Source organism: Temnothorax longispinosus, chromosome 4, assembly GCF_030848805.1.
Source record: "Temnothorax longispinosus isolate EJ_2023e chromosome 4, Tlon_JGU_v1, whole genome shotgun sequence".
In the NCBI taxonomy this organism is placed as follows: domain Eukaryota; kingdom Metazoa; phylum Arthropoda; class Insecta; order Hymenoptera; family Formicidae; genus Temnothorax; species Temnothorax longispinosus.
Genome location: NC_092361.1, coordinates 16,552,292 through 16,579,456, shown reverse-complemented (window position 1 = coordinate 16,579,456; position 27,165 = coordinate 16,552,292). Strand labels below are relative to the sequence as shown.

Below are 27,165 nucleotides of genomic sequence, written 5' to 3'. Positions count from 1 at the left end.
TTCTAAAAATTACAATTTATGATTACATTGTACATTTTCTGTGGAAAGAGAAAAAGCAGCAGTTGTTTCCCAAATCACTTAATTCGGCCGTGAACCAGAGATGAAGGAATCGAGTACCATTATCAAAAGTGAAGCTATCGTATAAGCATTTCCATCTATTTTTGGACGGCCGTGTCGGGGCTGTGACGAGATGTCGTTATTGCGCCGAAACGAGGCGCTCGATCGCCGTTTGATAGTCGGCAGACCCGGTTCCCTTGATGCCATGGGCGCCTTATTTGCTTTCTCGCGACGAGATTTCTCCGAAGCGAGATCGCCCCTGCTTTGAGGGAAGCCAGGAGGCGATCTCGAACCCAAAAACCCGAAAGGCACGAGGATGCAAGCCGGCTGGCCGCCCGGCGGTGCAAGATCGTAAAATCCCGGACGCCTCCTCTCCTCGCTGTCCTGTTTCCGCCGTTCTGCCCTCCGGCTTTTGGATGACTGATGATCACCGCGCACGGCCGATATATTTCGATTAAATTCATGCGAGCCGTACACGCGGCCGTTCCTCGCCGCAAAATTCCACGGCTCGCGGCCGTGGGGCGCGAGCAAATATTTAATTTGCGAAACAGCCCGCCGCCGAACGGAGGCGAGCGCATCCTCCCTTTCCCGATTCGTATACGACCGATACGATCGCGTAAGTGCAATTATTATTGCGCGGCATCGTGAATGCGATGTCACGTGGAACGTAACGAAGTTCCAGGGAGAGAGAGAGAGAAAATAATTGGTTTTACGTAGCGTGTCGTGTCCTGTCGATGGATGCATCGCGATTTCAATCGAAAATGCTGTCGCGTTCTGTTTTCGAAATAGAGACTCGACTTGATATAATCTTTCAACGTAATATCAAAGATGTGTGATTTTTTTTACGTGATTTCTATTTTTTGGGGTATTTTTTTATATTAAGTGAAACATATATGAATTATGACTATGTAGGATTATTTAAAGGATTAAAGTTTATTTACTTATAAACCAAAAATAAGAAAATTGAAAATATATCAATTTTTCAATCAATTTATAGTTTATAGATACAAACATGCGCGCATAAGCTATAGCGCGCTATTGTTACGCATTTATAGTTGTAATTTTGAAGCGTACAGAGCATTCATGCCTGTTTTAATCGACAAATAATCAAAATGCAGATCGTAATACGATTAACATATACAGAATTATGATTAATTAGATTTCAGTTAATTATTATTGCAAATGATAAATTCTATTCACGTTATTATTGAATATTATTCAAAATATTATGGCAAATGCGCATTAAACTGTTGCTGCAAATTGGTAAAAGATGAGACCATTTATGGCGGAAAGAGGTGTTCTTGAAAAACCGCGTTATATTCTATCGCGCGAAATCAATGCGTCATTAATTATTCAACGTTCTACATCGCAATAAAATCCAGATTAATTCCGCTATTAATTTGCAAATACGGTAACATCTATGATTGAATCCCGGTCAAATGCAGGAGGGCTTTCGGTTTAATCCTCTTGTGCATCTGACCCTCACGCGCGCGACACTAAGCCTAAATGGCAGGCCCCAATTTAATCTCCGCGTTATAACGTTCCTGTCTGAGGTGCTAGATTTCTATATATCGATTCGTGTATACATCTTTGCATAAAAGAATCTCTAAATAATCTCGAGAAGTCCTTTAATTTTCAAACAGCCGCCAATATATCTTAGTGTCACTTTTACTACCTATTATGGAGAAACTAACCGGCCAGTCCTGTATACACGGTACCCGGTAATTTTCCTCAATAACTTCTCTCAGCACGTTCCAGCGAGCGCCTTTCTCGACATGTTCGGAGAATTTTTCTCGCTTAAAGGGATTACCGTTCCGCTTCCTCGCCGGTTCCGCGCTCTCTTCCGTTTCCCCATCGGCGGTCCCGTCGGCGTCCCCTTCGATTAGCCGCAACAGACAAACGAACTTACCGCGAACCCAAGACGAGTATCCGCCGAGACATAAACAGTTACGGACAGGTTAGTGCGGATTGACGTACGCCCGGAGCGTCCGCCGCGTCTACGGGGTTGATTCGGTTTCCCCGGTGCCGGAGGAGAAGAAACCACACCAATAAGAGAGGAACCACACCAGCAGCCAGCGGGGCAACGCGACCGGGCACCCTCATCGAGGCTGACCCAATATCACCCGTTGCACGTCAGAGCCACGTCTTTCCCCCGAGGGTGAAACCGGATTAGCGCTCCTGGCGTGGCAGGGACGATTCTTCCTCGCCTTTCCGAATGGCTCTTTGTAGCTCTCGCCACGTGTGCGTGTATACACGGTGTACGCTTTCTCCCGGCGAACGAATCGGGATTGTGCTCGCGCCCGGGGCGCAACCACTGCTCGCGACGGTCACCGACAGGTCTAGCCTTCTGGCCTCAAAGGGGTTTTTAAAACGCAATAAATGAAACACTAAGACTTCTCGCACGTGACTATACGCCTTCGTCCCTTTCCCTTTCGAGATTTTATTGAAAGCCCAATTTTAACTCTGTACCTAGTTTAAAATGTTTCTGGGATTGAAACTAACTTTCAGATAACTGTCAAAGCTATTGCGGATTTAAATTGCATTTGGGAGAAGAACGTAATTTTGAAATACTTACAATAGCCCATTTACCTATGTATAATAAGCACATTGATCTAGAAGGGAAGAAGCGGTCTGTGATTAAAATCGTGCGTTCTAAGAATGCTGCAAGAATAAATACGTCTGTCATAATCGTTCACTCTTTCTCATTCGTCTGCAGATTTATACGATATCCTTTGACGCGTTATTCAGTCTGTTGATAGTCTGCATTTCCCCATGATAAAATGCCGATAGCACAAAATTTCATTTGCAGCCTCCCCCGAGAAAATACGCGTCAAAGTAAGGCTCGCCCAATGGCACGAGCGGAATCGGCAGGAAAAACGGAAATGTGCTTTGAAGTGTGCGCGAGTCCGAGAGATGAATCTTTGATGTTTGCTGTGCTCTTTCCTTCTTTTTTTTTGTATAGCGTGATTGGAAGCGTAAAATTGGCGATTTGCGCTCCGAATCGCTGTAAAATGCAACAGGAATAATCTCTCGAAGCTTATACCCTATACATGTAAAATAAAACGCGGTGTATGTAAAAGGCCGAAAGAAGTTTCCAATGTTCCGTTTCGATTATCACGCATAGAAAAAGTTATTTTTCACTGATCTATTATTTACGCTAATTCTTTCTTCCGTCTAAAATGAGAGATGTATACATTGTTTTTATTTCAAGTCACACACAGACATTCTGAAGGTGGCGTAACTGAAAGGAGAACTACATATTTGGTAACGTTCTTATTTGCCGTGTTTTTCGTCATTATTCTCGTACTTTTTATGAATCTAAACGGAATTTCGTCAACGACATCGGTTTCCTTTATGTGCCGCTTGATTTACGGCCACAACGGAGTTTAGCGTGGATATTTCATTCAGTGGTATTAGATGCCGGCGTACGTAACCGGCCCGCGCCAATCGTATATCTTACGCGACACTTTACATATAAAAATTTAGACTATCGCAGGCGGCTGTTTGATTATTGACACGGCGAGTACGAGTGATAAATTGCATGTGCCGAGTGAGAGCGAACGAGACCGTGCCTAGACTAGAAAACTCGATATCACAGTGTTTTCCTATCGAATACGATACGATTTACAAATCTTTTTAGTCACGCACCGCCGACTTGCTGATTATGCTATAAATAATCCGAATAATTTGATATATCGTTAATTATTATTAATATTTGACATATCATCATTATAGCAAAGTGTTAAATGTATTTATCGATGCCGATTTTCTAGAAACCTTTTTTTCGAGTATTTATATTTGAGTATTTATTTTGAGTATTTATTTATCTTAAATTCTCTCTCAATTCTTGACGAAAGTTTTTATTAAAAATAATTGACTTATTAATTTGGAAAGTACATGTCACAATTATACAAATCTGTTTGTGTCGCTGATATATCTTCTGAGCACTTAGTGGCCAAAACAATTTCTTTATAATAAATATAAATGTCATGATTCTGCCATAAAGCGTCTTCTATATTTCGAAACATATGGCATTTGAATAAAAAGCACAAAAATTACGCAACTTATCTAGTTGCAAATTAGAATGCTTGCACAATATGATAATGCCTATTGTCTTTGATCCTTGTTCACGATGATTTTTCTTATTTGGTGAAAGTTATTACGTGAAGCGTATATCATACAATTGTCATTGTAGCGTAATATTTGCGTATATGTGCAATACATTGAAACGAAATTAATCGTTGAATACGCAGTGAAGCCAAATAATAAAGTGGCTAGTTAAGAAACAAATACATACTGCATTCTAAGATATTACATAAGTTTAACTGAAATATCTTAAAATAATAAATATGAAAAATACTTCTCGTTCATTCAACCCGTCATTTGAAATCATTAAATTACTCATTAAATTTATTTGAATGCTAGCTAAAGTAGTGGAATTACAATTAAGCAAATTGGATAAAAGTATCCAATTTACTTAATAATTCCGGTGTTGCCAAAGCAGCGCGAACGCGACAAGAACGCTGTGTATTGCTAAACACGCTAAGATCTGCATAATTTTACGCCTAACGCACTTTCCGATTAAATGAAACATTATTAATCTGTTTCTCAATGACTTCGTCGCCGGCCAACGATCGTTATTATCGTTAAGTGCCGTCTACGATAGAATTTATGGGTTTCCTCATTTGTAATTTAAAATTGACAAGTGTCGTTGTATGCACAAAGTATGCAGACGGCGCACCTTCTCTCTCGGCGCTTCTTGTAGCACCTAGCCGAGCTAATGCGATTCGCAATGACTCGCGCGAGTCGTCAGACGACTGCGTTCGCGCGCATTCCGCTGTTTCGCACCCAGGACAAGAAACGTACCTATCTTATGCGAAACATTAAAGCCCTGCCTCGTCTACTTCTCTTTTCGCCTCCGCTTCCGTCGTTTTTTCCCCCCTCTGTGTCTTTTCACGTTGCACGTTCATCCCGCACACGCGCGGCTCGCGGGGACGAATAAACCTTTGGAATCTGATATTATCTGATTATCTTTTGAAGATATTAATGATATTATCGAGTTATTTTTTGGACCTCCAGAGAAATCTGATTAAATTAAGTTAAAAATCATCGTTTGTCATTTATCACGCTCAATGTGTAATTTTAAAATATATTGTTAAATATTTTTTAATAAGATCATTCTGCGATTATTCTCATATGCTTGATTACTCTCACTGTGCAATTAACAATTCACCCAGTAAATTGTATCCAAGTTGTCCATATATCATCGATATAGCTCAACAGCTGAGTGGAAGTTTATATCTCGTTGCCTTTCCCTTCTTAGATTCCATATAGATCCTTCGGTTGCATCCGCGTGCGCACTCGATCACGTGTGCGCGCATAAATATGTATACGCTGGTTCGCATATACTCACGGCCCGGCCCAGAGTCGATCGCATTGATTCGAAAGACGACGAGGGAGAGAAAGAGAGAACGCAATTACACTCTTCGCGGGTAAACAAATGGATAGGCGAAATACGATTCCCGGCACGATTCTGTATTTTTAAGGGAGCCAACGTGCGAACCGGAATTCACGCGGGTTTCCTTTGAACGGGGCATACGCCGAGAACCGAGAACTACTGAATTAATCGGTGCGAATTCACGGAACGGTGTCGGGCAAAGGGAATCAAAAGGGGGGGGGGGAAGGAGAGCTGCCCATAAGATAACAATATAAAATGCCGTACACGATTTGCAATGTTCCGCGGTGAAAAATGAATGCGCGTCGTCGGGCACCATCCGCATTCCGTACCGTCATCGATAGAATACATTCATAAATTTAAAAGATTTATTCATTCTTGGTACACACCGCATTGGTGACAGATCGGGGGTGAAAGGTTGCTCCGCGATTGTACGCCGCGGAGAAAGTGAAGACGGATCCATGGAGGCTCGAGTAGTTGATCCATTTGTGGCATACAATCTAATCTATGCGGTTCACAATCAGTTTCCATTATGACTTGAGGACTAACAGGCGCGTGCATCTTGAAAGGCGCAAGAATTAGATGAGACGCGAACGAACACAACTCTGGTTAAGACAGCGATAATGTCAGGAAACTACATAAAAGCTTTTCACGTATTTGGCTTTTAAATGTGTCTCTCCCGAGAGATTTTCTAATTATCGACTATCGGAGAAATCGTCCCCTCGACGAGCGGTATCGCACGTTTCGAGACACGGTATATAACCCACTTACATAGGAGCGCGTGTACGCGTGGGCGTCGAGGGGAAACAGAGGCGTCGAATCGTCGTGTAAGAAATTACGGTTGTTCCTCTTTCTCTGTCGCACTCGAGATGTTCCATGGTGGGCCACACACACACACGCGCCATGCACGCGCGCGCGATGTTCGGTTTATCGGTGTGCATGCTCGTGATGGACACCGCAAGACACGCGAGAGCCACGGGAGAGATAATAATACTGGAAAAAGAAGAAAAAAGCGAGGCCTCCAACGTGGAGAAACCGCGAATTCTATTTATATCGTGTCACAAAATTAGCGGCCTTTACTGCATTTTATTGCCATACTCTCATGCAGGTGATAAGAATAAGCGCAACGTCAATCACGAGGCTTACTTTGTCACGGAAAATCCTGATTGCGTTATCATAACTGAAATATCCACGAACTCTACCTTTCAAAAACAGAATCGAGTAAAGTTCCATCAATTTTTGTAATCAGGAATGTAATTAAAAAATACGTGTTATATCTAGCAAATTATACAGTAAGTTACAATTGGATGCGGTTAAGCAACAAAAAACCAATTTCGTGATTTTTAGTTCTGTATTGATTTTTACTCTGTACTGTGGACAAGGGATTTTTTAAAAACGCATATAACACATGGAATTGTATTTGAGGAGGATTATAGTTTGGTCATTATATTTGAGATAACATTGGCGCAGAATTTGATTTTTAATGTTTCACGAAATTTGCTCTAGCGGAAAAGTCAAATTTTGGAGTCGATTCCGCATTGCAGAACCAACCCCTGCGTCAAATTGCAAGTCTACGTTATAATACAAAAATCACTACAATATTACGCAAGTTTTGATTACAACGCATAAAGTCATTCTGCAGATTGAAACTACTTTGAGAACGGCAGTTTAACTTCCTCTATATATTATAAACTCGCGCATGGTGTAATGAAATTCCTAAAAGCACCGTCGTGTGAGAAAATCTCCGCGGTGTATCTCGCGATAATTTATTTAAACGCGCAAAATCGCGCGACACAGTCGCGCCGACCGGCCGGCCGTTTACTCTCCGCCTTTTATCCTTGCCACACGTCGAACACGGCCGATAAAGTGCCCGATGCGTTTTTAGCGCTGTTACAAGTCGCGAACGCACATCGCGTTCCACGTTTCCGGCCGGCCGAATCGAAACACAGAACCGCCGTTAATACCCGTGGCCGTAAAGATTCCGGCTACGAGCGCGGATTGTCCGGACTGTCATTGCGAAACAATGGCCTGAAAAGCTGGTTGCGGACAAGCGGTCAAAGCGCCGCGCAAACACCGTCGATATCGCGGTATTTAATGACGTCTCTATCTCTATATAACGCGACTCCGCGCCGCGCCGTACCGTATATCTCTTTCTCGGTGCGCGAATATGCCAGTGAAACGAACGAATGGCGCGCGCGCCTTTCAAGCGTGAAGAGGAAATGCCAGCGGCGGAGCACCAGGGCCGAAGACACGGGGGAGCAAATTAGGATCGTCTCTCTGGACGTGGAGCCGCGCCTTCGTCTCTTACGGCGATCGCCGTTAAGTATGCGCGCTGCCGCATCTAAAGACCGGAACGCACGATTCATTAACTTCGGCTCGGCTCGTCCTAGTTGTGATTTATATTCGATTTGTCGTGCGTGAAAGCGCGTGGCTTCCACTCAGAACTCGGTGTTTCCCGAAGTTAATAGGAGCCATGCAATGCTATTATACCATTGGCCGTAACAGTTAATAACGGTCGTGATAGTCGTGCTACGATGGAACGTCGAATCATATTAGCGTTTCGAAAAAAAATACGGAAATTAAGACGGCGGTTTTTTACATTGAAAATCTGAAAGAAATTGATTGGGTATATATTTATTAAAAAAGCAGTGCTATTCTTTCTTTATCATAATGGCAGATGCATCGCATTGGTGACCATCTCCTAAATTTTTTATTAACTACTTCAAGTTTATGCTATGAATTTTATACATTAAGAAATGGGTCAGTTCTAGACTTGTGGACTAAGCAAGAAAATCAATTTAGGAGGCAACGTTCTTTTAAATGAATATTTATATGTATAAATAAAAAGTGAGCTGTAACTTTCATTAACTTGCTCCATCTATATCTAGCACGAATATGAACCTAGTTCTTAATTTTCTTATTATTCTTCAATTAGATTGTCTCTTATTTTCACTTTTTCTCGAATTTACTGCATTATCACTCACAAAAACATATACACGTGGGTATATACGATGTATAAATGTATGTGAATGTGTCCGTAGTATATTGAGTCCATGAGTTAGCTAAGCCCAAATGGCTGCGGGCCAGTCGTCCCTGCGGGATACGAGGTGGCATTGCCAACGCCATCAACATGCTACCGCAATTCGGCAATTTTAGAAACTGTTAAATAAAAGCGGTTTTCCAATGTCACGGTACAAATTCATTGCCTGTCGCGTGAAGCGCGCGGTGTGTCACGAGGCAGGAAGAACGGCAAGAAAAGGATCTGGGGGCAGACAAGCAGAAGAACAGGGAAACCTTGATCGTATTCTGGATGCTTGCGGTGTCGTGAGAGGGAGGAAGAGTTTAGTGATTCGTCAGGGACCGCGGAGCCCGTGTCGAAACGCTCGAACACAGAGGACGGCAACGAATGCTCTCCCCCATCCACGATGATCGGGCGAAAATAAGCTGCAATTTTCTGGACGAGCGCACTCGCGCCTGCTCTCGTAATTTGAGCATCGGTTCCCGATGTATTGTATATATTATTTTATGCGAGCAAGCGCACGTGGATACATGTCAGTGATGTGCGCCAATGTGTGAGGTAGGGGGATAGAGGAGAGGAATATCGTCTATATATGAGAGACAGAGAGAGAAGGAGGGGGTGACTGGGAGAAACGTAAAAGGGACGATTCGAGAAATTGTGGGGAGATTAAGCCTGTTATTCGAGGACAACAATGGGTCGATTCGCCAGTCCAGGAAGGGGACACATCCTGCAGATGGATAGCAGGTAATGCCAGGGCTCTTCCGGACTGTCAGCCGTCCCTAAAGCGCATAAGCGTTGTTACGTTATTGATAGATTTAGTCGACCGGAAAGCGGCGTATTTAGCAAAGCCATACGTGTCAATTTATTAATGGAGGTACTAGGTGATTGTTGACTATGCGTGTAGAATCCAATAATGGCGATATAATATAATATCTTAATATCTACTTCACCAAAGTTTTTGAAAAGCTTCTTTTCGCTAAGTTAATCAATGATTCAATTAATATACATGATAATGTAATAATATCTTAATTTTTTAAATCGCAGATTTGTAGCTCTTTTTATTTTAGCACTTTTATCAACCAATCGTTTCAAAACGCGTTTATATTTAGGGACAGCACGGACGATTTAACTGTCGAATTGATCGGCTCGCAGTAACCGTTCGCCTCCGATGTATCTAATCGAAAAAAAGCTATCGGGCGGGGAGAGCCATCCGTCACCGCGCGTATCTCGTCCCGTAATCTCTTGACTCCCATGCTCACTCGTATGATGAAAAAAATTCTTAAAGGCCCTGGACGGCGATAAAGGGCCACACGATGCTAAAGCAAAATTTCTCAATCCCGCGGCGGAAAAAGAAACTACGCGAGTAGCGGACATATTTACGATCTTGATTAGAGCCCTTAAGTGTTTTTCGGCTTTCGTTCATTGCGCTCGTGTCGCTATCGTGTTTAGGGAAGAAAAAACATTCTTCCTCGCGCCTTTCACGTTCCGGACTAACAGATCATTACGAGAGAGAGACTGTATAAATAAAATGGCGCTTTATTTATCGTCGTGTGTTACGAGCTCAAAGCGATAGCCGTGATTCGACGTGAAAAATCGTGTTCGACATCGCGTGATCGATGTTCAAATAACGGAAGGTAAAATCCCACGTATGTTAATCTGATGTTCAAGACGTCTGTAGGATGTAACTTTACAAAGTATCCCAGAACTACTGGAAATTAGTAGGGACCAAGCTATGAAGAATGCCTCTTGTTTCAGTGTTATTGTCTATTCATTGTAATGTCTATTTATAAACATTTTTCAAAAATTTGACGAGACTTTAATGTGTGACTTACACATCTTATTCTTTAGTTATATTTTATAGGTAACAATTTGTAAAATCTCATCATCACACACACAAAGAGATGAAATAAAATTCGTATATAAAAAAAAAATTATGTGCAGATGTAAATACAGTAAAGTGAAATTAATACATAATGCACAAGACATCTTATAAAAAAAAACCTCTTTAGTTGTATGAAAAAAGGAACCGTTAGTAATTAATACTTCCTTTACTAATGTCAATGAGGCAGAAACGTCTTTCTATTTGAAAAAGTGTTAAACACCGTGAAAATCGCGACTGTCATTGAAAATTAATTGTGAGCCAGTCGTTTCACAAAAGACACAGCGGGAAGCAAAGGAGACCGTGCGGATACGCTTTTTACTAGCGGGTGGACCGAGCTGTCGGCCGGTAAAACCTCTTGGTAAAAAATTCAGGACGCCGTCCGGGCTAATGGCCGCGCGACGGTAATTTTCAAATGATTTTTCGCCTCCTTCTACGCCTCCCCTCTCTTCCCACTGCATCACGCTTTTTTACCGCTTTTTATTTCTCCCTCCCGCACCACCACCGGCGTGCTAAAAGCTAATGCTGCTTCGGCTTTGCGCTTGTAGCTCCTTTTTCCGCTTCCCGGCCTTCTCGTGCTGTCGCTATCGCGGAGCGAACGAAATTACAAAAAAAAAAGAAATAAAATATCGACGCCTCGTATCCGCTCGGCGTTGTATACAAATAAAAGTGGGCGTAACGAGCAATGTATTTCGCCGACGAGGAATCAGACGCATCGACCGTAGAAAATGGACGAAATGAAACGAGTGGCGATTTCGAGATTACGGATTTTAATGCACTTTTGCGTTCCATTCCGGGCGTATACAGAATCGGATGGAGATTCGGGATATAATGTAAATACTTCTGTCACGTGTATTTTAATTTTGCAATGGTCCAATTCTTTTGTTAGAGGCAAGAGATTGTTGTTCGATGCATTAGATTGTATAATAAACGAGCGGACAATAAGAGCTGTAACGATGTTCATGTTACCGTATTTTTTAGTAAATTTATAAATATATTTTCATTATAAATATAAAACATGAACCATTATAAAACAAACATATTGTTACAGATATTAATAACATTAATTATAGATTATCCTGCGAATTGAAAGATATATTACTATTTAATGAACTGGAAGGAAAATTTTGACCATAGTTATTTTCAGAAATGAATGCGTAAAATGTAAAAGCTATTTACAGAATAAATTTAATTGTCTAAACGAAATGTAATGAAGCTGATTATTTGAGAATCCATTCAATTTGCGTAAAATCCTTTTAGTTATACGTCACGAATAAAATTAAATCTATAACTACAATATTTGCATTTCTTTCACTACGGAACGTGCCCCGTTTCCCACTTCGAGCCTTCAGAGATTCAAACAAATCGATGCACGTAATTTCCCGTGCTTTTGTTCCGTGCTGCAAAAAAAAAGTACGACGCGATAAATCGTTGTCACTCACGCGCGATTGTCGTGGACGGTAGATAGGTCAATTAGTTTGCATTTAAAATCGCTGATATCACCGTCCGAATCCGTCCAATTAAAACGCACTTCTGTTTCGCTCAGCCGGCCGAAATCGCCTCCCGAATTTTCCGCATCGCCTACGCGCAGATGAAATGTCCGCCGGCGCTCAATCGAAAACGAGATTCCAAGAGCGAAACGGCCGATCCCGCGTGAACTGAATGAGGGATGAGCAGATGAGCGCTTCCGTTCGGCGTTAGGTACTCGATCGACATCTGCCGTAATCTCGCGTTATCCGCGCCATTCGAAGATGAGTCTTGAATCTCATCGTACGACGAGAGCCAAAAGCACGGAACGAAAGCGCATTCCCCGACGAAGATCTGTTTGTGGGGCCATTAGGGATCAGCGAGCATCGTAAATTCATTGATATATTTACTGTGTAAACGCGGCCAGCACACTCGAGCGCGGCTACTCGGGCGCCGAGTCGTCGTATAACGACCAGTCGTTCACGTAGGAGAGCCGACGCGAGAGGGGCTCGCAAAACTCGTAACAACCCGATCGGACCCCACACCTACCTCCGAGATGATATAATGCAAACAGATTTTACGTCTCGCTTCTATCTCGTGCTTTATGCTTCTTACGCAGCTAAAAGTTACCCGCCGAAAGTTCCTCGCAGCCGCGCCCAAATTAATTCAGCGAAGAGAAGTGAATTTCGCCAACGTGCGATTTATGAATACAATGCGAATAAATTATTTTTCATGTAAAATACTTTTCATTGCGTGTTTCGCGTCCCGAAAAGAAAATGTCATGCATACATGTTGCAATCATAACTAATGATACATCTGAATCATAAATAACACAGAAATAGTATGTAAATTAAAATTTAATTTATCTTTGATAGAAAATATATGGGAATGATAATTTTTAATGGAAAATGTTTATAATTTATATTTGATTCAAATCTATAGAGTCTTAAATTGTCAAACAACCATTGAAATATCAGAATTGTTCTGTGTTGATCAGAGTTGTATTGTAGTGTTTGAGATATTTGAATTTAAAATTACAGAAATCTTTGGATTTTTAAACAATCGTATAAATCTCCACATCTCGACGTGATAAATTCTTTAAATTTTTACAATTTAAATTTTAAACAAATGACTAATTATAATTTGGCTACTGACGATTTCATGAAAATACGTTTTGTTTCCGCGTGACATAATAACAATTCTTGCTGTGGGCAATCAATTATTATAAAATCACCATTACATGCTGTAATGGAAATTAATAATGACATTACAAAGTAGTAAATACGTTATTTGACAGGGGCACGTACCGAGAAGCTCTTGATTGCAGTCGAGGCAGTTTGTCTCTCGAGTTTCTATCCAATTGGTAGGTGCGAATTGCGACCATAAGCGCCCGCGCATTTGCGTGCAAGCCAGATCGGGATGATGGACCGCGTTTACTCTGAAAATTTACGGCGCAAACGCTTCGATAAATTTACGGACATCGTACATTACCTGTGGTTAGTGTTTACTAACACAAACGCATCTACATACACTCGCGATATCTACGATATTCGCAATCATGCGTACATGAAACACGTGTTCCGCGAAAGAATCTGTAGGTATAGCATGAATTCAATACAAATTTCGCGGACCTCTGAATAGAAGCAATAGGAATTATTGACAGCCGGCATTTTTTTATCCGGTACCATAGCGAACTGTTTTAAAGTGTCTTTCTCGATCGTTATTTTTAAAATGCGGAAAAAAATACACGACAGGATGTTCCGCGAGAAGCAGATGAGTGATGCGCAAACTATCGATTTATGCAAAATAATTTATGGGAGATAGGTTTATTTAATATGAATCGGGGCATTATTATTTATGAGATGCGTATTACGTACTTTAATGTAGACGCCAATTATGGGTAATTCGCAACGTGACGAAGATACTAACAATTATGATGCCAATTTTGCGATTAATTAAATTGTTACCTGTTACGTTGCGAATATTTTTATTAATAGACAAATTATACTTAATCAATTTTAGTAATAGTTAATTAAATCGTGTAAAATACATTATTGGATTTAAAATCCTTTTTTGTGAAATAATCTGTATTGGTTGTTTTCAATAAATTGAAAAAATTCTGAAATAAAGTAAAACAGAAGATTTATCAATCCACTATCGGTAATTTATTCTCTCCTTTGAAAGTTCTTCAGAAAATTATGCCGGAGGTAAAAGGATGTTAGCCGATGGCGTCTAATAAAATTAGAAAAAGCAGGTAGTTGATCGGCGGTAGTCGAAATTCGATGACGTTCGATCCGACAGAAATGACTGATTTATTACTGGCGATAATAAGGCGCCGCCAGCTCTAACGAAATAAGATAATAATCTTGGAAGCAGAAGTGGGGATGTCGGACCAGCGACAGATTTGTCGCGATTAGAGCTACCGGATGTTGAATCGATAATCCGTCAAGATAACATTATGCCTTAAAATTATAACTCGTCCTTATGGTTCTCATGTTCTTCCAAACAAAGAACCGATTGTAGAAAAATGTTACCTGTAGGATTTTCGATTAAACTAGTAAAAATAAAAAGAACTACATGTTTTTTTATATGAAAGGAATTTAGATAACAAAGATAGACACTACATAGCTTCTTAATTTTCAAATATTTTTTTTCTTTTTTTGTTCTGAACGCAATATTTGATTCAACGCAAAATGTAAAATATTTTACTGAGTTTCTATCTGACTCTAGTTTTGGGCGCCTCTTCACACTGCAGATCTTTTTTCAAAAAAAACATCCGTTCGTCCTCTCGTTTCCGCATATGTTGCACGGCGGTGACGACGGCGACGTTTGACTTCCTTCCATCACGTACCTACCGACCGTATCTCGGTCGATGGTGTAACCGAGCACAGAGCGTCCACGTAATCTGATCACGTAATCGTCCATCGCTCTTGCCGGTCTATCGAAATCACAGTTCGGTCCGATGTTCTCGGGCGTGGTAGCACGGGAGATTCGAGATTCTCGTAGATGGGCGAATCGAGAGTAACTGGGAGGGTCAAAATTTGCCGATCTCCCCGTCGTAAGTACCCCCCGGGGACAAATCTGCGTTCTCGTCAGTACGGCCCCTTTCCATCCCTCCGTACCGTTCTGCGAGTATAGCTTGCGCGCCGTTTTCGCTAATTTCCCGGCGCGATCGCCCTTACGCACGCATCCTGATTTCACCCCTGCGGCCACTTCTCGTCTGCTCCGATGAGGGAGAACGAACGAGAAACGGGTTTACGTTCAATCCTCGAGGTGATACCTCGAAAGGGAAACCACCCGTTCTTTGTAAGCAGGGACCATTTAGACGGGCGAACATCTCTCCTCTGAGATCCGATGCTCGTACATTAATTAACTTTCTTGTACAGAAAACATAAATTTAACACACAAATAGTGTATCATAAAATTCGGAATTTTCAGTTTTTAAAGAAATAAGTCTGCACCCTGCATGCTGTTAGCATACTTTCAAATAAATAGTTAATAAAAAAAAAAATTTTAATCAATAGCATTATGAATTATCTTATAATCTCTATTACGCATCATAAGATAGGTAATATAACGAGAATATATTTTGTATGTCTCGAAGAAAGTTATTTATTGCACTTTTTCTTCTCTATATACGGGTAACTCCTTCGAATTGTTTACCCTCGATATTTCACTCGATAGTTCGCTCCCTACGTATCAATATCCTTCAATGAGGGAAGTTAAACGATATTGTTATAACTATCCGCCATAGCCATCCGCAATTTTCCCAAGAGTATTTCTTCGCGCGCTGCCGCTCGAACTTTCATAAGAGTTTCTTTGATTGTCACGATTCTCGAAGGATCAAAGGAGTCTTCGTATTTCCGATATAGAGGATATCTCAGGGAGTTTCAGATTTCTTTTTCTTATTTACGGACCATTTGATTGATATTAGAGTATAATTTTTTCTTAGCGATCATTTAATTTCCTATTATCTTATATCATTTTTCCTGTTATGTCTTTAATTTATCTTTATAACAAACATTAAAGTGAAATCACGTGCAATTAAATGAAGAATAAGCTCTTCATTTAATCTGTTCGGCGCTTCAAAATTTTTTTTAAAAATCTCTTTAATCTTCAAGTTCAAAAATCCGAATATTAAAGGATTTTAATGCGCAGACCTGGAATGCCATCTGTGCGCATTATTATCGCGTCGTTGCATATCGGGAAAGCGACGCGGGACTCTCGGCGCAGATTTGCGCACGAGATTTTCGCGCGCCGCAAGAGGGAACAAGAGAAGAATCCTTGGCCGAAAAGAGTTTTCGGGGAGGACTTGAAGATATTTCAAATACCCGACAAATTTTACGGCCCACCCCGAGGGGGCTTTACGAGCGGCTATGAAAGATCAAGCGAGCCGATGCTGACTCGGACGAAGGATATTTATTATCCCGAGTACGTGGCCGCGCGTGTATGTGTATAATCCAACACACCGATCGGTCGTGCGTGCGTGTATTGAGTAAATGCTATGTATGTAGCCTGGCCTATGTGCACCTAGTCGCGTAGGAAGGGGGACAAACATGGACGCGTGTTGTACGTATGCCTTATAACGTATTAGAACCTGCGGTCTAATATACTCACTCATCCTTTGACTACTCCCTTTCTCGACGATTCCCGACTTCTTTCAGACGTCCTTCGCTTCTTTTCTATGTCGAGCGTCGTGTCATGAGCAACACGCAATCTCGAGAAAGAGAAGGCGGGAGGAAGGAAGGCGAATTATCATCGAATTAAAATTTTTTTAAAATAACAAGCAGTTTTTTTATTTTTCATACCTTCTAATTTCAGAATTAATTGGAAAGTTATTAAAAAATATTATATGAATCAAATAAAATATTATTTTCTCGGCATATACAAATATACAATGTATTTATTATTTACATACGGTTCCTAGCGTTGAATTTTTTCAGAATTTATTCTGTTTAGCACAAAAAATATTTTTGCATATCTATATATGCATATTTCATTCCGTTCATTATTCTTTATGTACATGTAGTACAGTGCAAATTAAAAAATATTACTATTACACAATCACGAGAAAAATTATTCTGCTGCTATGAAATTGGAAAATCTAAAATTGGAATTTATTTTATCTTATATTTTTTCTGCTTTTACGCTTGTAATCTTTAATATTGAAATTATCGCTGAAATATTATAAGGAAAGAAATAAGAAAAGATAATTTTCTTATTAAATTGACTTAAATTAGTCATAGTGTAATTTTATAAGATTATTAAGATAATTCTGGTATCTTTAAAGAACATTTTTGCGTCAATTTTCACGTCAACATATACCTATCTTAATTCATATGTGCTGTAGAACACTGCAAACGATAAGACGGATCGCAGCTTCTCGAATATTGCCCGAGATCAGATTTAATTAATTCCTACCGTATGTATATATTACACAGACTCATGTAAACACACGGCCGCATATTCGACAGTATACACATTCGCCCACACACACACACACATTTGCATCCTGCATGTACCACAGCGGATTCAGCGGTCTAATATCCTCACTCATCCTTTGACTCCTCCCTTCGAGAGATACCTCCATTCCTTTCACGAGGATCCTTTGCTTCAGAAAACCCGCACTTTCCGAGCGTGTAAAATATACCGTCGCTTTCAGAGGCCATTAAAAGATAATTGAACAAAAATCCTTCCGATGAAACTTCACAATTTCCGTAAGACGTGTCCGGATGCAAGCAGATTTACGAACGTTACCCGAGTTACAATTCGATCAAGATTCGGCCACGATCCGGAGAGCTCCCGCAGAATAACACGCGGTATATAGTAACGTACATAGGGAAAGGAAACGCGGGGGCAAGTAAATACATATACGGCTTATAACGTATTAGACCCTGCGGTCTAATATACTCACTCATCCTTCGGCAGTCCCCTCCCACGGGGATCCTAGATTGCTTTTGGAGTCCCACGCGTCTCGGCACCTGTGCACAACAAGTAACTCGCGAAATAAAAGCTTTATTACTTGCTTGGGCAATAAAGCTCGGCGCGTGAAAACCCATTACATCGTTCATTACATTTGACGCGACACAACATAAACGCGAATTCGCGGCGAGTCTTAAACAGAAAATGGTCGCGTGACTCGCTTTTTATATACTTGTCTGAATCAAGGAAATGATTGTTCCGACTATTTCTCTTCTTGCTACATTCGGCGCGTTTAGTGTATATTTAAAATATTTTATCTCTTCCGAATGTATCGGGGGGAAGATTGTCTCCAGCTTCATCATATGATATAAAATTTGTACTGGCTAAAATTTGATGCGAATCTCGTGACACACCGCGTATATGTGTATGTAACGAGAGTTTCACATACGCTAATAAATACCATGTTTCCCCGTAACGTATTAAACCACGCGATCTAATATACTCGCTCATCCTTCGGCTCCACCCCGAGGGAATCCTCGACTACTCTCAGCCGTCCTTCACACCTACACACGTGCACCTGTTTCCTGCGGGTGAAGTGGAGAGGCGTACGAGGCATAACTGCACGATCTACCGCAATATGGTCAACAGAGAGACGCGAAATAAAAACTTTATTGCCCGGCCGGGCAATAAACTTCATCGCGAGGTCAGGAGATTCACGTTTTGCGCGCCGGTGGTTGCGCTTCGTTGTCGGACGATTAGGGTGATTCCTCGTAGCGCTTGCGTGTAATGACGACGATTAATAAATTTCGCGATAATAACCGTGCGTTACAAAGGTTGCGTGGATGCTTAATTGTAATCGGGCTGTACCACCCGTAATCTTGTACTACAAATTGCATCGCGAATTATAATTAGCTCAGGATACTTAATTCAATAATTTCTGGCTTTTCAATATTTACTCAATATTTTCTTTTATAATAAATCATATATATCTTGTACTTTATTTTCATTTTGTTTCATGATTAAGAGGATCGTAATATATCTTTTTGAAGATTTTATTTAAATATCGAGAATACCTTAAATTATATATATCAAGGAAGAGATATAAAATATTTTAAAATAAAACATACATGTGTATATATGTTATGAAAACTACTGTCTACATGTTTTCCAATTGGAAATTAATATTGACAGTTCGTAGAATGTCCATGTTTGTGAAGTTTTCGAGCAAGTTAAAAAAAAAGGATAGAAAAAGGTTGGATGTTCTTGTTTGCATGGAGTTCGGTTAGAATTGTTATTTGAGGACACAGAGAGGGATCGAGAGAAACATGAATGGCATAAACGCATGACTAAATATCGCGGGTTACCTTTGTTGCACTCGTCCGATTCCGCACCACCGGCAGGATCGCCATTTTCACGCTTGGACGAGCACACGCAGTCAGTCTCACATATATATCCCGTCGTAACGAAATCGCATAAAGGATACACACGTATCGAGCGTACGGTTTCACGAAACGGATAATTTGACGTAATTGCAAAACGGAAAATTACAGTTCGAAATGTGCCGAGCTCAGATTACTGCCCACCAGTTCGGGCGCAATTACGGAATAATCAATCGCCGGGCGCGTATCACGTTTCGTATTCATTAGCTAAATGGAATCTCGCTCGCGCAAACGAGGAAACAAACATAATCGCGATCCACCCACGATTTCGTGAGACAGCGTATAGTCGCAGCGGGAAGAGGATGTGTGCGAGAAGGGACACGGATATCTAATATCGTGATTACATATATAAGGATCGTATTAGATGAAGAGAGATTACAGAAAGTGCTTCGAAGACATGAAGAACTTTCAGAGGACTGTACAACAAGTATATCGCGCATAAAAATAAATGATATAGGATAACTAAGCAAATATTGAACATTATAGATCGTGAGAAGTAAAGGGAGAGAAAGAGAGAGAGGGGAAAGACGGTTATCCAACGCGTGCATAATAAGAAGTGCTATTGATATATTGAAACTGTCGAGTCAGCATGAGTCTTAAATTCTATAGGTAGCGATATTGATTTTAAAGCCGATAGAGAGAGAGAGTATAACGTTGGGAGAGTAGGCGAGCGAGTATAACTAACTGCGATTACAGCAAATAAGTAGAGCGAGAATGATGAACATAGATTGAACCAACACGTGAAACATATTTTGCAACAAGCGAATGTTTACAGAACATACATAATGTACACTACTCGATATAATTTACGGATCTAATAAACAGAGAAGCAAATAAATACATAAATAATTAATTATAACGAATCGTTCGCAAAATGATATTTTAAAAACATTAATTTATTACGGGTCTATGTTTATAAAATAATAGTAAAAAATAATAAATAACCCGCAATTCAATCTGGCTCGGTGGAGATCCCGTTTAAGATTTGATTTATCAATGTCTACTCAAGCGCACGGAAAATTGATATGACAAACAGTCTCGGAAGGAAGACAAACGGTGGTCTACTACGCTATATATCGATCTCGTTTGAAGAGCAGGCATCTCGAGACACACGCCGGTGGGAGCCAATCACACACGGAGAAAACAAAACGAGACTTTGATTTTACGTGTATGCGCACCCTCTTAAATCAAACCTCCTGAGCGAGGCTGCACGGGACAGGATCCTCATCCCGATGCATCTCTCGCGCAGAACAATGAGAGACAGAGACACGCTGTCGTCGACGCGAGGAACGCTGTCTCCTGTCGCGAGATGCCGAGATATCAGATAAGACAGAGACGGAGAAACGGGGAGAAAGAGAAAAAAAGAGAGGGGAAATACAGAGAAATGCAGAGAGAGAGAGAGAGAGAGAGAGAGAGAGAGAGAGACAAGGAGAGAGAGGAAGGAGGAATATATGAGGAACAGAAAGCGGGAGGGGTGTAGACCACGTCACAAATTGGTTTCATTGTTCGGCTAATGAAAGCAATAACTCGCGGGCGGGTCGTACCGCGTGCGCGCGGAATTGCAAGGCGGAAGGGGTTGGTTGCATCGCGCGTCGCGCACCCACGCATGCATACAGGGAGAGAGACGGGGGACAGTCACGCGGCCGAACGTTACGCATCGATCATCCGCGTTTGCCAATTAACGGGACGGCCCGTTACGCTGTCCGTCCGTACGTCGCGCGTGTTATGACTCGCAGCAGATGCGCCGCGACACGAACGCGCGTCAGCTCGAGACCAGGCCGAATTAAAGACACGTATCGAGCAGAATCCGTATAACAGAAATCTTATGGATTTTTATGGATTTAGCATCCACTTTCTCTCTATATAGAATGTTCAATTTTTTTGTCATGAGTTTTTCGCTCTCCTTTACGATTTCTTTACGATTCCAGCTGCACTTTTGCATAACAATATTTTGCATGCATATATTGGGCAAACTGCACAGTGAAATCCCGACCGGGCATCATGCAAAGATCACCTCCGACGAGAGCATTTGAAAATATTCCAAAAGGCGCGGAGTCGCGCGGCGCGCATGTTAATTGCCCTCGTTTGAAAACACACGCGCATAACGAGGAACGAGGCGAAACACACTCTGATATGCAATTTTATCGTGGCCCGCGTAATGCACACGTCGCATCGGGCGCACGTCATCATGAGCCGGCGTGTCGCGGGAGCAGCGGGGGAATGTCGTTTTTCACGAGTTCGTCGGCACGACGGACGCATATTAATCGCGCGCGATGCACGGGCACGGGAAAAAAATCGCTCAAAAAAGCATCCGCCCGCCTCCTTTCAAATTCGTCGCTCGTTTTTCTGTATTTTATTGCGGGGGAAAGCCGGGGTGTGCACGCAGACTAACGCGCCGACTGTCTCTATATCTGCGCACGTGTCGCCGATGCACCGATAAATAGGGTTGTCGGATGATGCGTCTCCCCCCTCGGGCCGATGGGTGCACTTTAGCGCCCTGGCGAAATGATTTATTCGACATTTACTCTCGAGCTTTAACTCTCATTAAAACAACCGCGATCTTTCCGCCTCCCTTTTCGTCTCTCGCTTCTCGTCTGCCTTTTTCCTTTTTGTTTTATCTTTTTCCTTTGCTCTTCTCCTCTCTCGCTTTTCGCTCTTCGCCGAGAAAATGTGGGTTTTAGCATGCCGCGGAAGTCACCGCGATGCGAGGAATTTTTAACAGTTTCTACATAACTTTCCTCACACTTTCTATCAATGCGATCCGGAAAATACGATGCGGATAAAGGGACTTTTATGGATCACACTCGGACGTGCGATCTTTGAAATTCGAAATTTAACAACTTTGTAAATATCTATAATATTGTGTGTGGAAATCATTTATGAAAATATTGAATTACATGCAACAGCTGTTTCGAGTAAGTGATATTTAATAACAAATTACATAGAATATACGAAAATAAATCGTAATTTGATATTGTTTTATTTTCCTTTGGCATCGGATTAATAATAGGTGTGTTTCATTGGCGCTAGTTTGACATCTCCAATTATCACAAGCCATTAATATGCCCAACATTACACATATCTAATTAACCTATATTCAATCATAAGAATATCTATTGTTAGCTGTCGAATTATTCAAACTGTGTGCTCGAGTAATTAGATAAATGGTCATCGCTCACGCACCGACGTTACAATTATTAATTATCCAGAATACGCGCACGTGCATCGTGCTCGCATCTTTTACGCGCGCCCTTCGAATCGCATTAACGTCACATTAATTGGGTGGTAATGCAATCGCACGTGGCATAACGCAATTTCATATAGAGATTACGTTTACCATCACCCTCGAGCATGACGACGAATGTGGTGGGCGTACGAAATATCCGTACGGTTTAAATTCACCGGCGCGGTCCAGGATGAATTTTTATCGTCTTACCGCGGCTCATAAATCGGTTTTTCGGTTTTTCGGAGCATCGGAGGTTGCAAGCAACACGATAATGTCAGCTCGCCGATAAAACGTACCTCCGAAATTAGTCGCTTAATCAAAGCGACGTGCCCTCCGATGCTCTCACGAACATAGCTGCGCTTTTCGTGTTCTTTTGGAATCTCCGATGACCTATCTACAGTATCTACCTACCCCCTTTTATTCTTTGGCATTCGCTTTTCGATTCCAATCTGGATAAATGGAGCGCTACCGCAAGGATACTTGAGGGATCGTTTCGATTTTCAATTTATCCACTTACAATTACATAGTTGAATAGCGTTGCGTACAAACAAGTTTATCGAGCAGTATAGAAGTTAATTTCGTTCTTTTCTAAAAACAATATCCTTAACGGTTGTTTTTGCAATTTTTGAGAAATTAAAATGCCTGTTGCATAAGCGAAGTAAGAATATATACGACAAGAAGGTTTCCTGAAGGATACAACCTGACTCGATCGCATGCTGAGTCTAATCGAGCTTTGAATTACCGGATCCTTTGAACGTGCTGTCACTCAATTCACCCGTCACGCGGTTAACGCGGCAGTTATCGCGGCAGTAAATTCGCGGGATGGTTCAAATATGCGCGATTAGCAGTCGTATCTCGACGATTGTCGATCAACGGCGCCGTTCAATCTTTCAGGCAATTGCGCGGCGCTCGCGCGAAGAGAACTCGCGGACAACGATACCCGGCGATAAGACGCGCGATGCCGAGCCGCGGGTTGGCGTGGGCTTTATAAGCGCGGACGGGCGTGAACGATTATATTCGGACGATGCAAACCGAGTTATCAGACATAAATTAATACGCTCGTTGCCGCTATCGGCCGAGGTATAACATCGTGGGTATCGCGGCCATTCGTTGCTTTAATTGACGTCTACTCAGCGCGAGAACTCGTCGTGCCCACGCCCGGTTCTATCTGCACTTTTGTTTTCTCTGTCAGCTCTCTAGAAATAGTCAAACACGCTTCCACTCCACGAAACCTAAGCACACAACGCGAAAGTACACACACGAGAGCGAGCTCTCGCTCGTATATCGTAAGGTACTCCCGTATACTCATTCGTGCGCGCGCGTACACGCTGTACAAACTCGTCGGGTTAGTTCGAAGAGGGCAGTCCGCTGTTAAAATATCTGAAAATGTAAGTAGGTACTGTATCTACGTAAGACGTTTAACGTATCGAGATAATTGGACCATGTTTCCGTAATTATATATCGATATCTGCGCGCAAATTTGCCGGCACATCTGTGTATTTTAGGCGCTAAAATGCTTCCACGTGTGAATTTATTCTCAGTAGATTAATAAAACTTTTCAAAACATAAACATTTTTCTTCTGATTTGTTTTTCATCAAGTTACTTAATATGAAAGCTCCAAATCCAAATTAGCAAAAATCTGATCGTTAAATCTGATCGTTAATTTTTTTTTATTTATTTAAAAAGTAAAACATTGCAGTTTTCAAATTATTTTTAAATTAACGCTTTAATTCTTCAACAGGTTTTAATAAAACTCGATAAGATTGAACTTAATAAAAAAATTTTTTTAATTGTTTTTCAGACACTCTTATTCTTGCATTATATTGCAAGTATGTATCTAAACATACTTGCAATATATCGCCGAAGAACACTAAGAACACACAATCACAACCGCGTCTTATAATTTGAAGATGCAGTTTGCATATGCACATCTCTTTCTCTCTTTCGCGCACGTGATACACCCTCCATTCGCGAGAGAATGAGAAGTGCTTGCTCGATCGAGTATAGCATGAAACACTCTGCCACAACTGATGAGATTTATGTATATGGCGTCGCGGAGTTAACGTACGCGTGTATGCTCTTGCGAAAATCGACTATAGTCGGTATAAATCTGCAGCTGCGCCTTCTAATCGAATTCGCGCGCGTAGGAGAGTACACACGGGCTACATCATGACGCTGTCATGAGCCTACTTCGCGAGTCGAAATATCCGTATACGTGCGAGAAGTAAAAGGCAGTAAATATAGAATTATCGGTTGTGATATATTTATAGCGTTAATTGAAGAAAATAAGCAACAAGAGTCTGTATTATAATTATCGAATTATCCAATTTTGTCTGGGTATATTACATAGCCTGGCTAACGAACACGTTTCACGAAAGCTGAGACGGAACTGAGGCGAAACGCGGCCGCACGCCGAGCGTCGACGGTTATTAGAGCACAATGAGTCGCGAATAGATCTTCAGGAATTACTTGGCTGCGAAACTCGGAAACTCGCATGGAGGTGATGTTTACGGGTGCGTGAGAAAATCGATTGTCGGAAGAAGTAAAAATGTTCCTCAATGAGCCGGGGCATTTATGGTCGTCCCTCTGACGTTCTATTCCTACATGTTTTGCTTGCCAGAAGAAAAGATGTTTTTTGTCGATCCTTATTGAACTGAATTACGGTTCAAATCGAGAGGGAGGGGGGATGTCCGCCCTTCCGCTCGGAGGAGCACAGGCCAATTCCGGATTCCAGGCAATTTAACCGACCGGCTCGGCGGGGCCATACCATACGTGAAACCAGCACGATCGTATGGCGGGATAAAAGGGCGCGTTTTACCCTTCCCTCGCCGACGTGCTCCGAAACGAGCTTGTTATTTTTTACTGCGTGGAAGTTTCGACTTTAACAGTACGCAGTCAGTTTTACACCCGTTTGGCCGATAAGGGGAGCGAAGGACAGAATAAGGGATTTACGATCGTGCCGAGGCAAATATCTTGCGCAAGGGTTATCTCGAATGGCCATGTCGGGGATTTGTACTACAATGAATAAGTACATTATTTGTGAGTAGTTTGTATATACATCGTCATGTTTTATTGCTACCGTGGAATGAATATATTAAAATCAAACGCTGATAAAAACAGAATTGCTTGGTGCTCCTATACTGTTATTTATGTGTAATGCAAATACTATCCAATATTAACATTGTGTTATCATCGAAATAAAAATTTATAATCTTTCTGTTGTATTATATAAATAAGATTAATATTTAACGCGTGATTGTTCGATATTCGCTGTTCCCAAATTAAATACGAATTAAGCGCGGACATTCCTCTCGATTCGCACGTGTAAATGTCAACATAATAATAAATTTATCATAAATATAATACGACGCATCGATTTTCTCTTTGGTATGAATTTTTTCAGCACATGTAGCCAATTTCTGCTTATTAAAAGGATTGGGCTTATCATCAACGATATTTTTCATCAAAAATTTGCTTATTTACATTTAATTAAATTTTGATAGTCACTTGTATTAGAAAAATATATTTTATATAAGTTCATATCATATCTGACACACGTCGCATTTTTTATTTCTTAATTTCGAAGAAAGCATTGCATGTCTTTTGTGAGTGCAATACTTCAAGAATGACATCCTTTTTGGCTTTCTGGTCAGACGAGCCCAATTCACCGCATTATTTCACGTGTGCCTTATTTCGTCCGTGAAAATAACCGCGTACACGAGATTATACTTGTCGCTCGACGACTAAATAACTTCTTAACTTCGCGCGATATACAGAGTGTTCCAAAACAATCAGTCTTTTCATTTATCTTAGATTTCTTATCAATTCAGTCTTAAATTTCAGTAAATATTATCTCATTAAATAAATTGTCCACTTTTAATAAGAAATACCTTGCCAATCAATTCTCAAATATCCGAATAACGTTCTCTCGGAATTAATTGTAGAATAGCATTTCATTGTTTCTAAGTTTTTCTTCATTTAAATGTCTATATAACTCCAGAAATTATCGGTGCTTCGACTAATGCTTACTAAGGAACAATCGACTACCAAACATTCGATTTCTAAGTGAAAGGAATAACGGGGCTTCTCCGAGACACCTTGTATACCGAAGAAACATCGTCGAACGAAGCAGAGACGGTAAAGTTGTCCCATTCCGCGCACCTTCGGCGCGGTAAATGTTCCTCTCCCGAGCTGGCCAGCATCCACGGTGCTCGGAACTGATGGCGACATAAACAAACACGTGTCCGCGGATGAGACCATTTGTAATGAGAATGGCGAACAACCAACGACGACGACGAAGAATCACGCGCGCCGTTTATAGCGCTGCTCACAGCAGCCATTATTCCCAGACTATCGTCAGCTATACGAAAGCAGTCGTTTCACATCCCGAGCCCGGGCTCTCATCTCGCGCGCGTATAGGACGCGAGACACGCGCGTGAGGCACGTGTTCGGCAGTCACGCACGAAAATTTCGTTCCCTCCTGCTCCGAGACAACATCTCGGATCGATGAGAGAGCGGCGGCTACACTCCCGCGACTTGATGATCGAAAGATGCACTCTTCATCCGGAGAGGAGGGCTCGCGGTTAGGTGCCCTCTTCCGCGTTTACGGCTGGTCTTTGTACGCTTTATTATTCCACGAAGCTCGAAATAAAATTCCAAGATTGAAGCAACGTTCTTGGCCGAGGACATTGGCACGAAAG

At 41.5% G+C, this 27,165-nt stretch overlaps 2 protein-coding genes across 7 annotated transcripts in view; one reads left to right on the top strand and one right to left on the bottom strand.

The window, feature by feature from the left end:
* LOC139812140 (netrin-1) overlaps positions 1-27,165 on the top strand; it is a 198,669-nt gene that overhangs the window by 40,580 nt on the left and 130,924 nt on the right. The gene's annotated exons all lie outside the window — the stretch shown is intronic.
* The window catches only part of LOC139812141 (uncharacterized), a 203,423-nt gene that overhangs the window by 47,503 nt on the left and 128,755 nt on the right, over positions 1-27,165 (bottom strand). For 5 of the 6 annotated variants that reach the window (XM_071776764.1, XM_071776765.1, XM_071776763.1 and 2 more), the window contains one exon: positions 13,185-13,315. The exons of the other annotated variant lie outside the window; for it this stretch is intronic. In XM_071776764.1, coding sequence (XP_071632865.1) covers positions 13,185-13,315 — 131 coding nt within the window. The remainder of the gene's footprint in view (positions 1-13,184; positions 13,316-27,165) is intronic. 6 annotated transcript variants of the gene reach the window in all.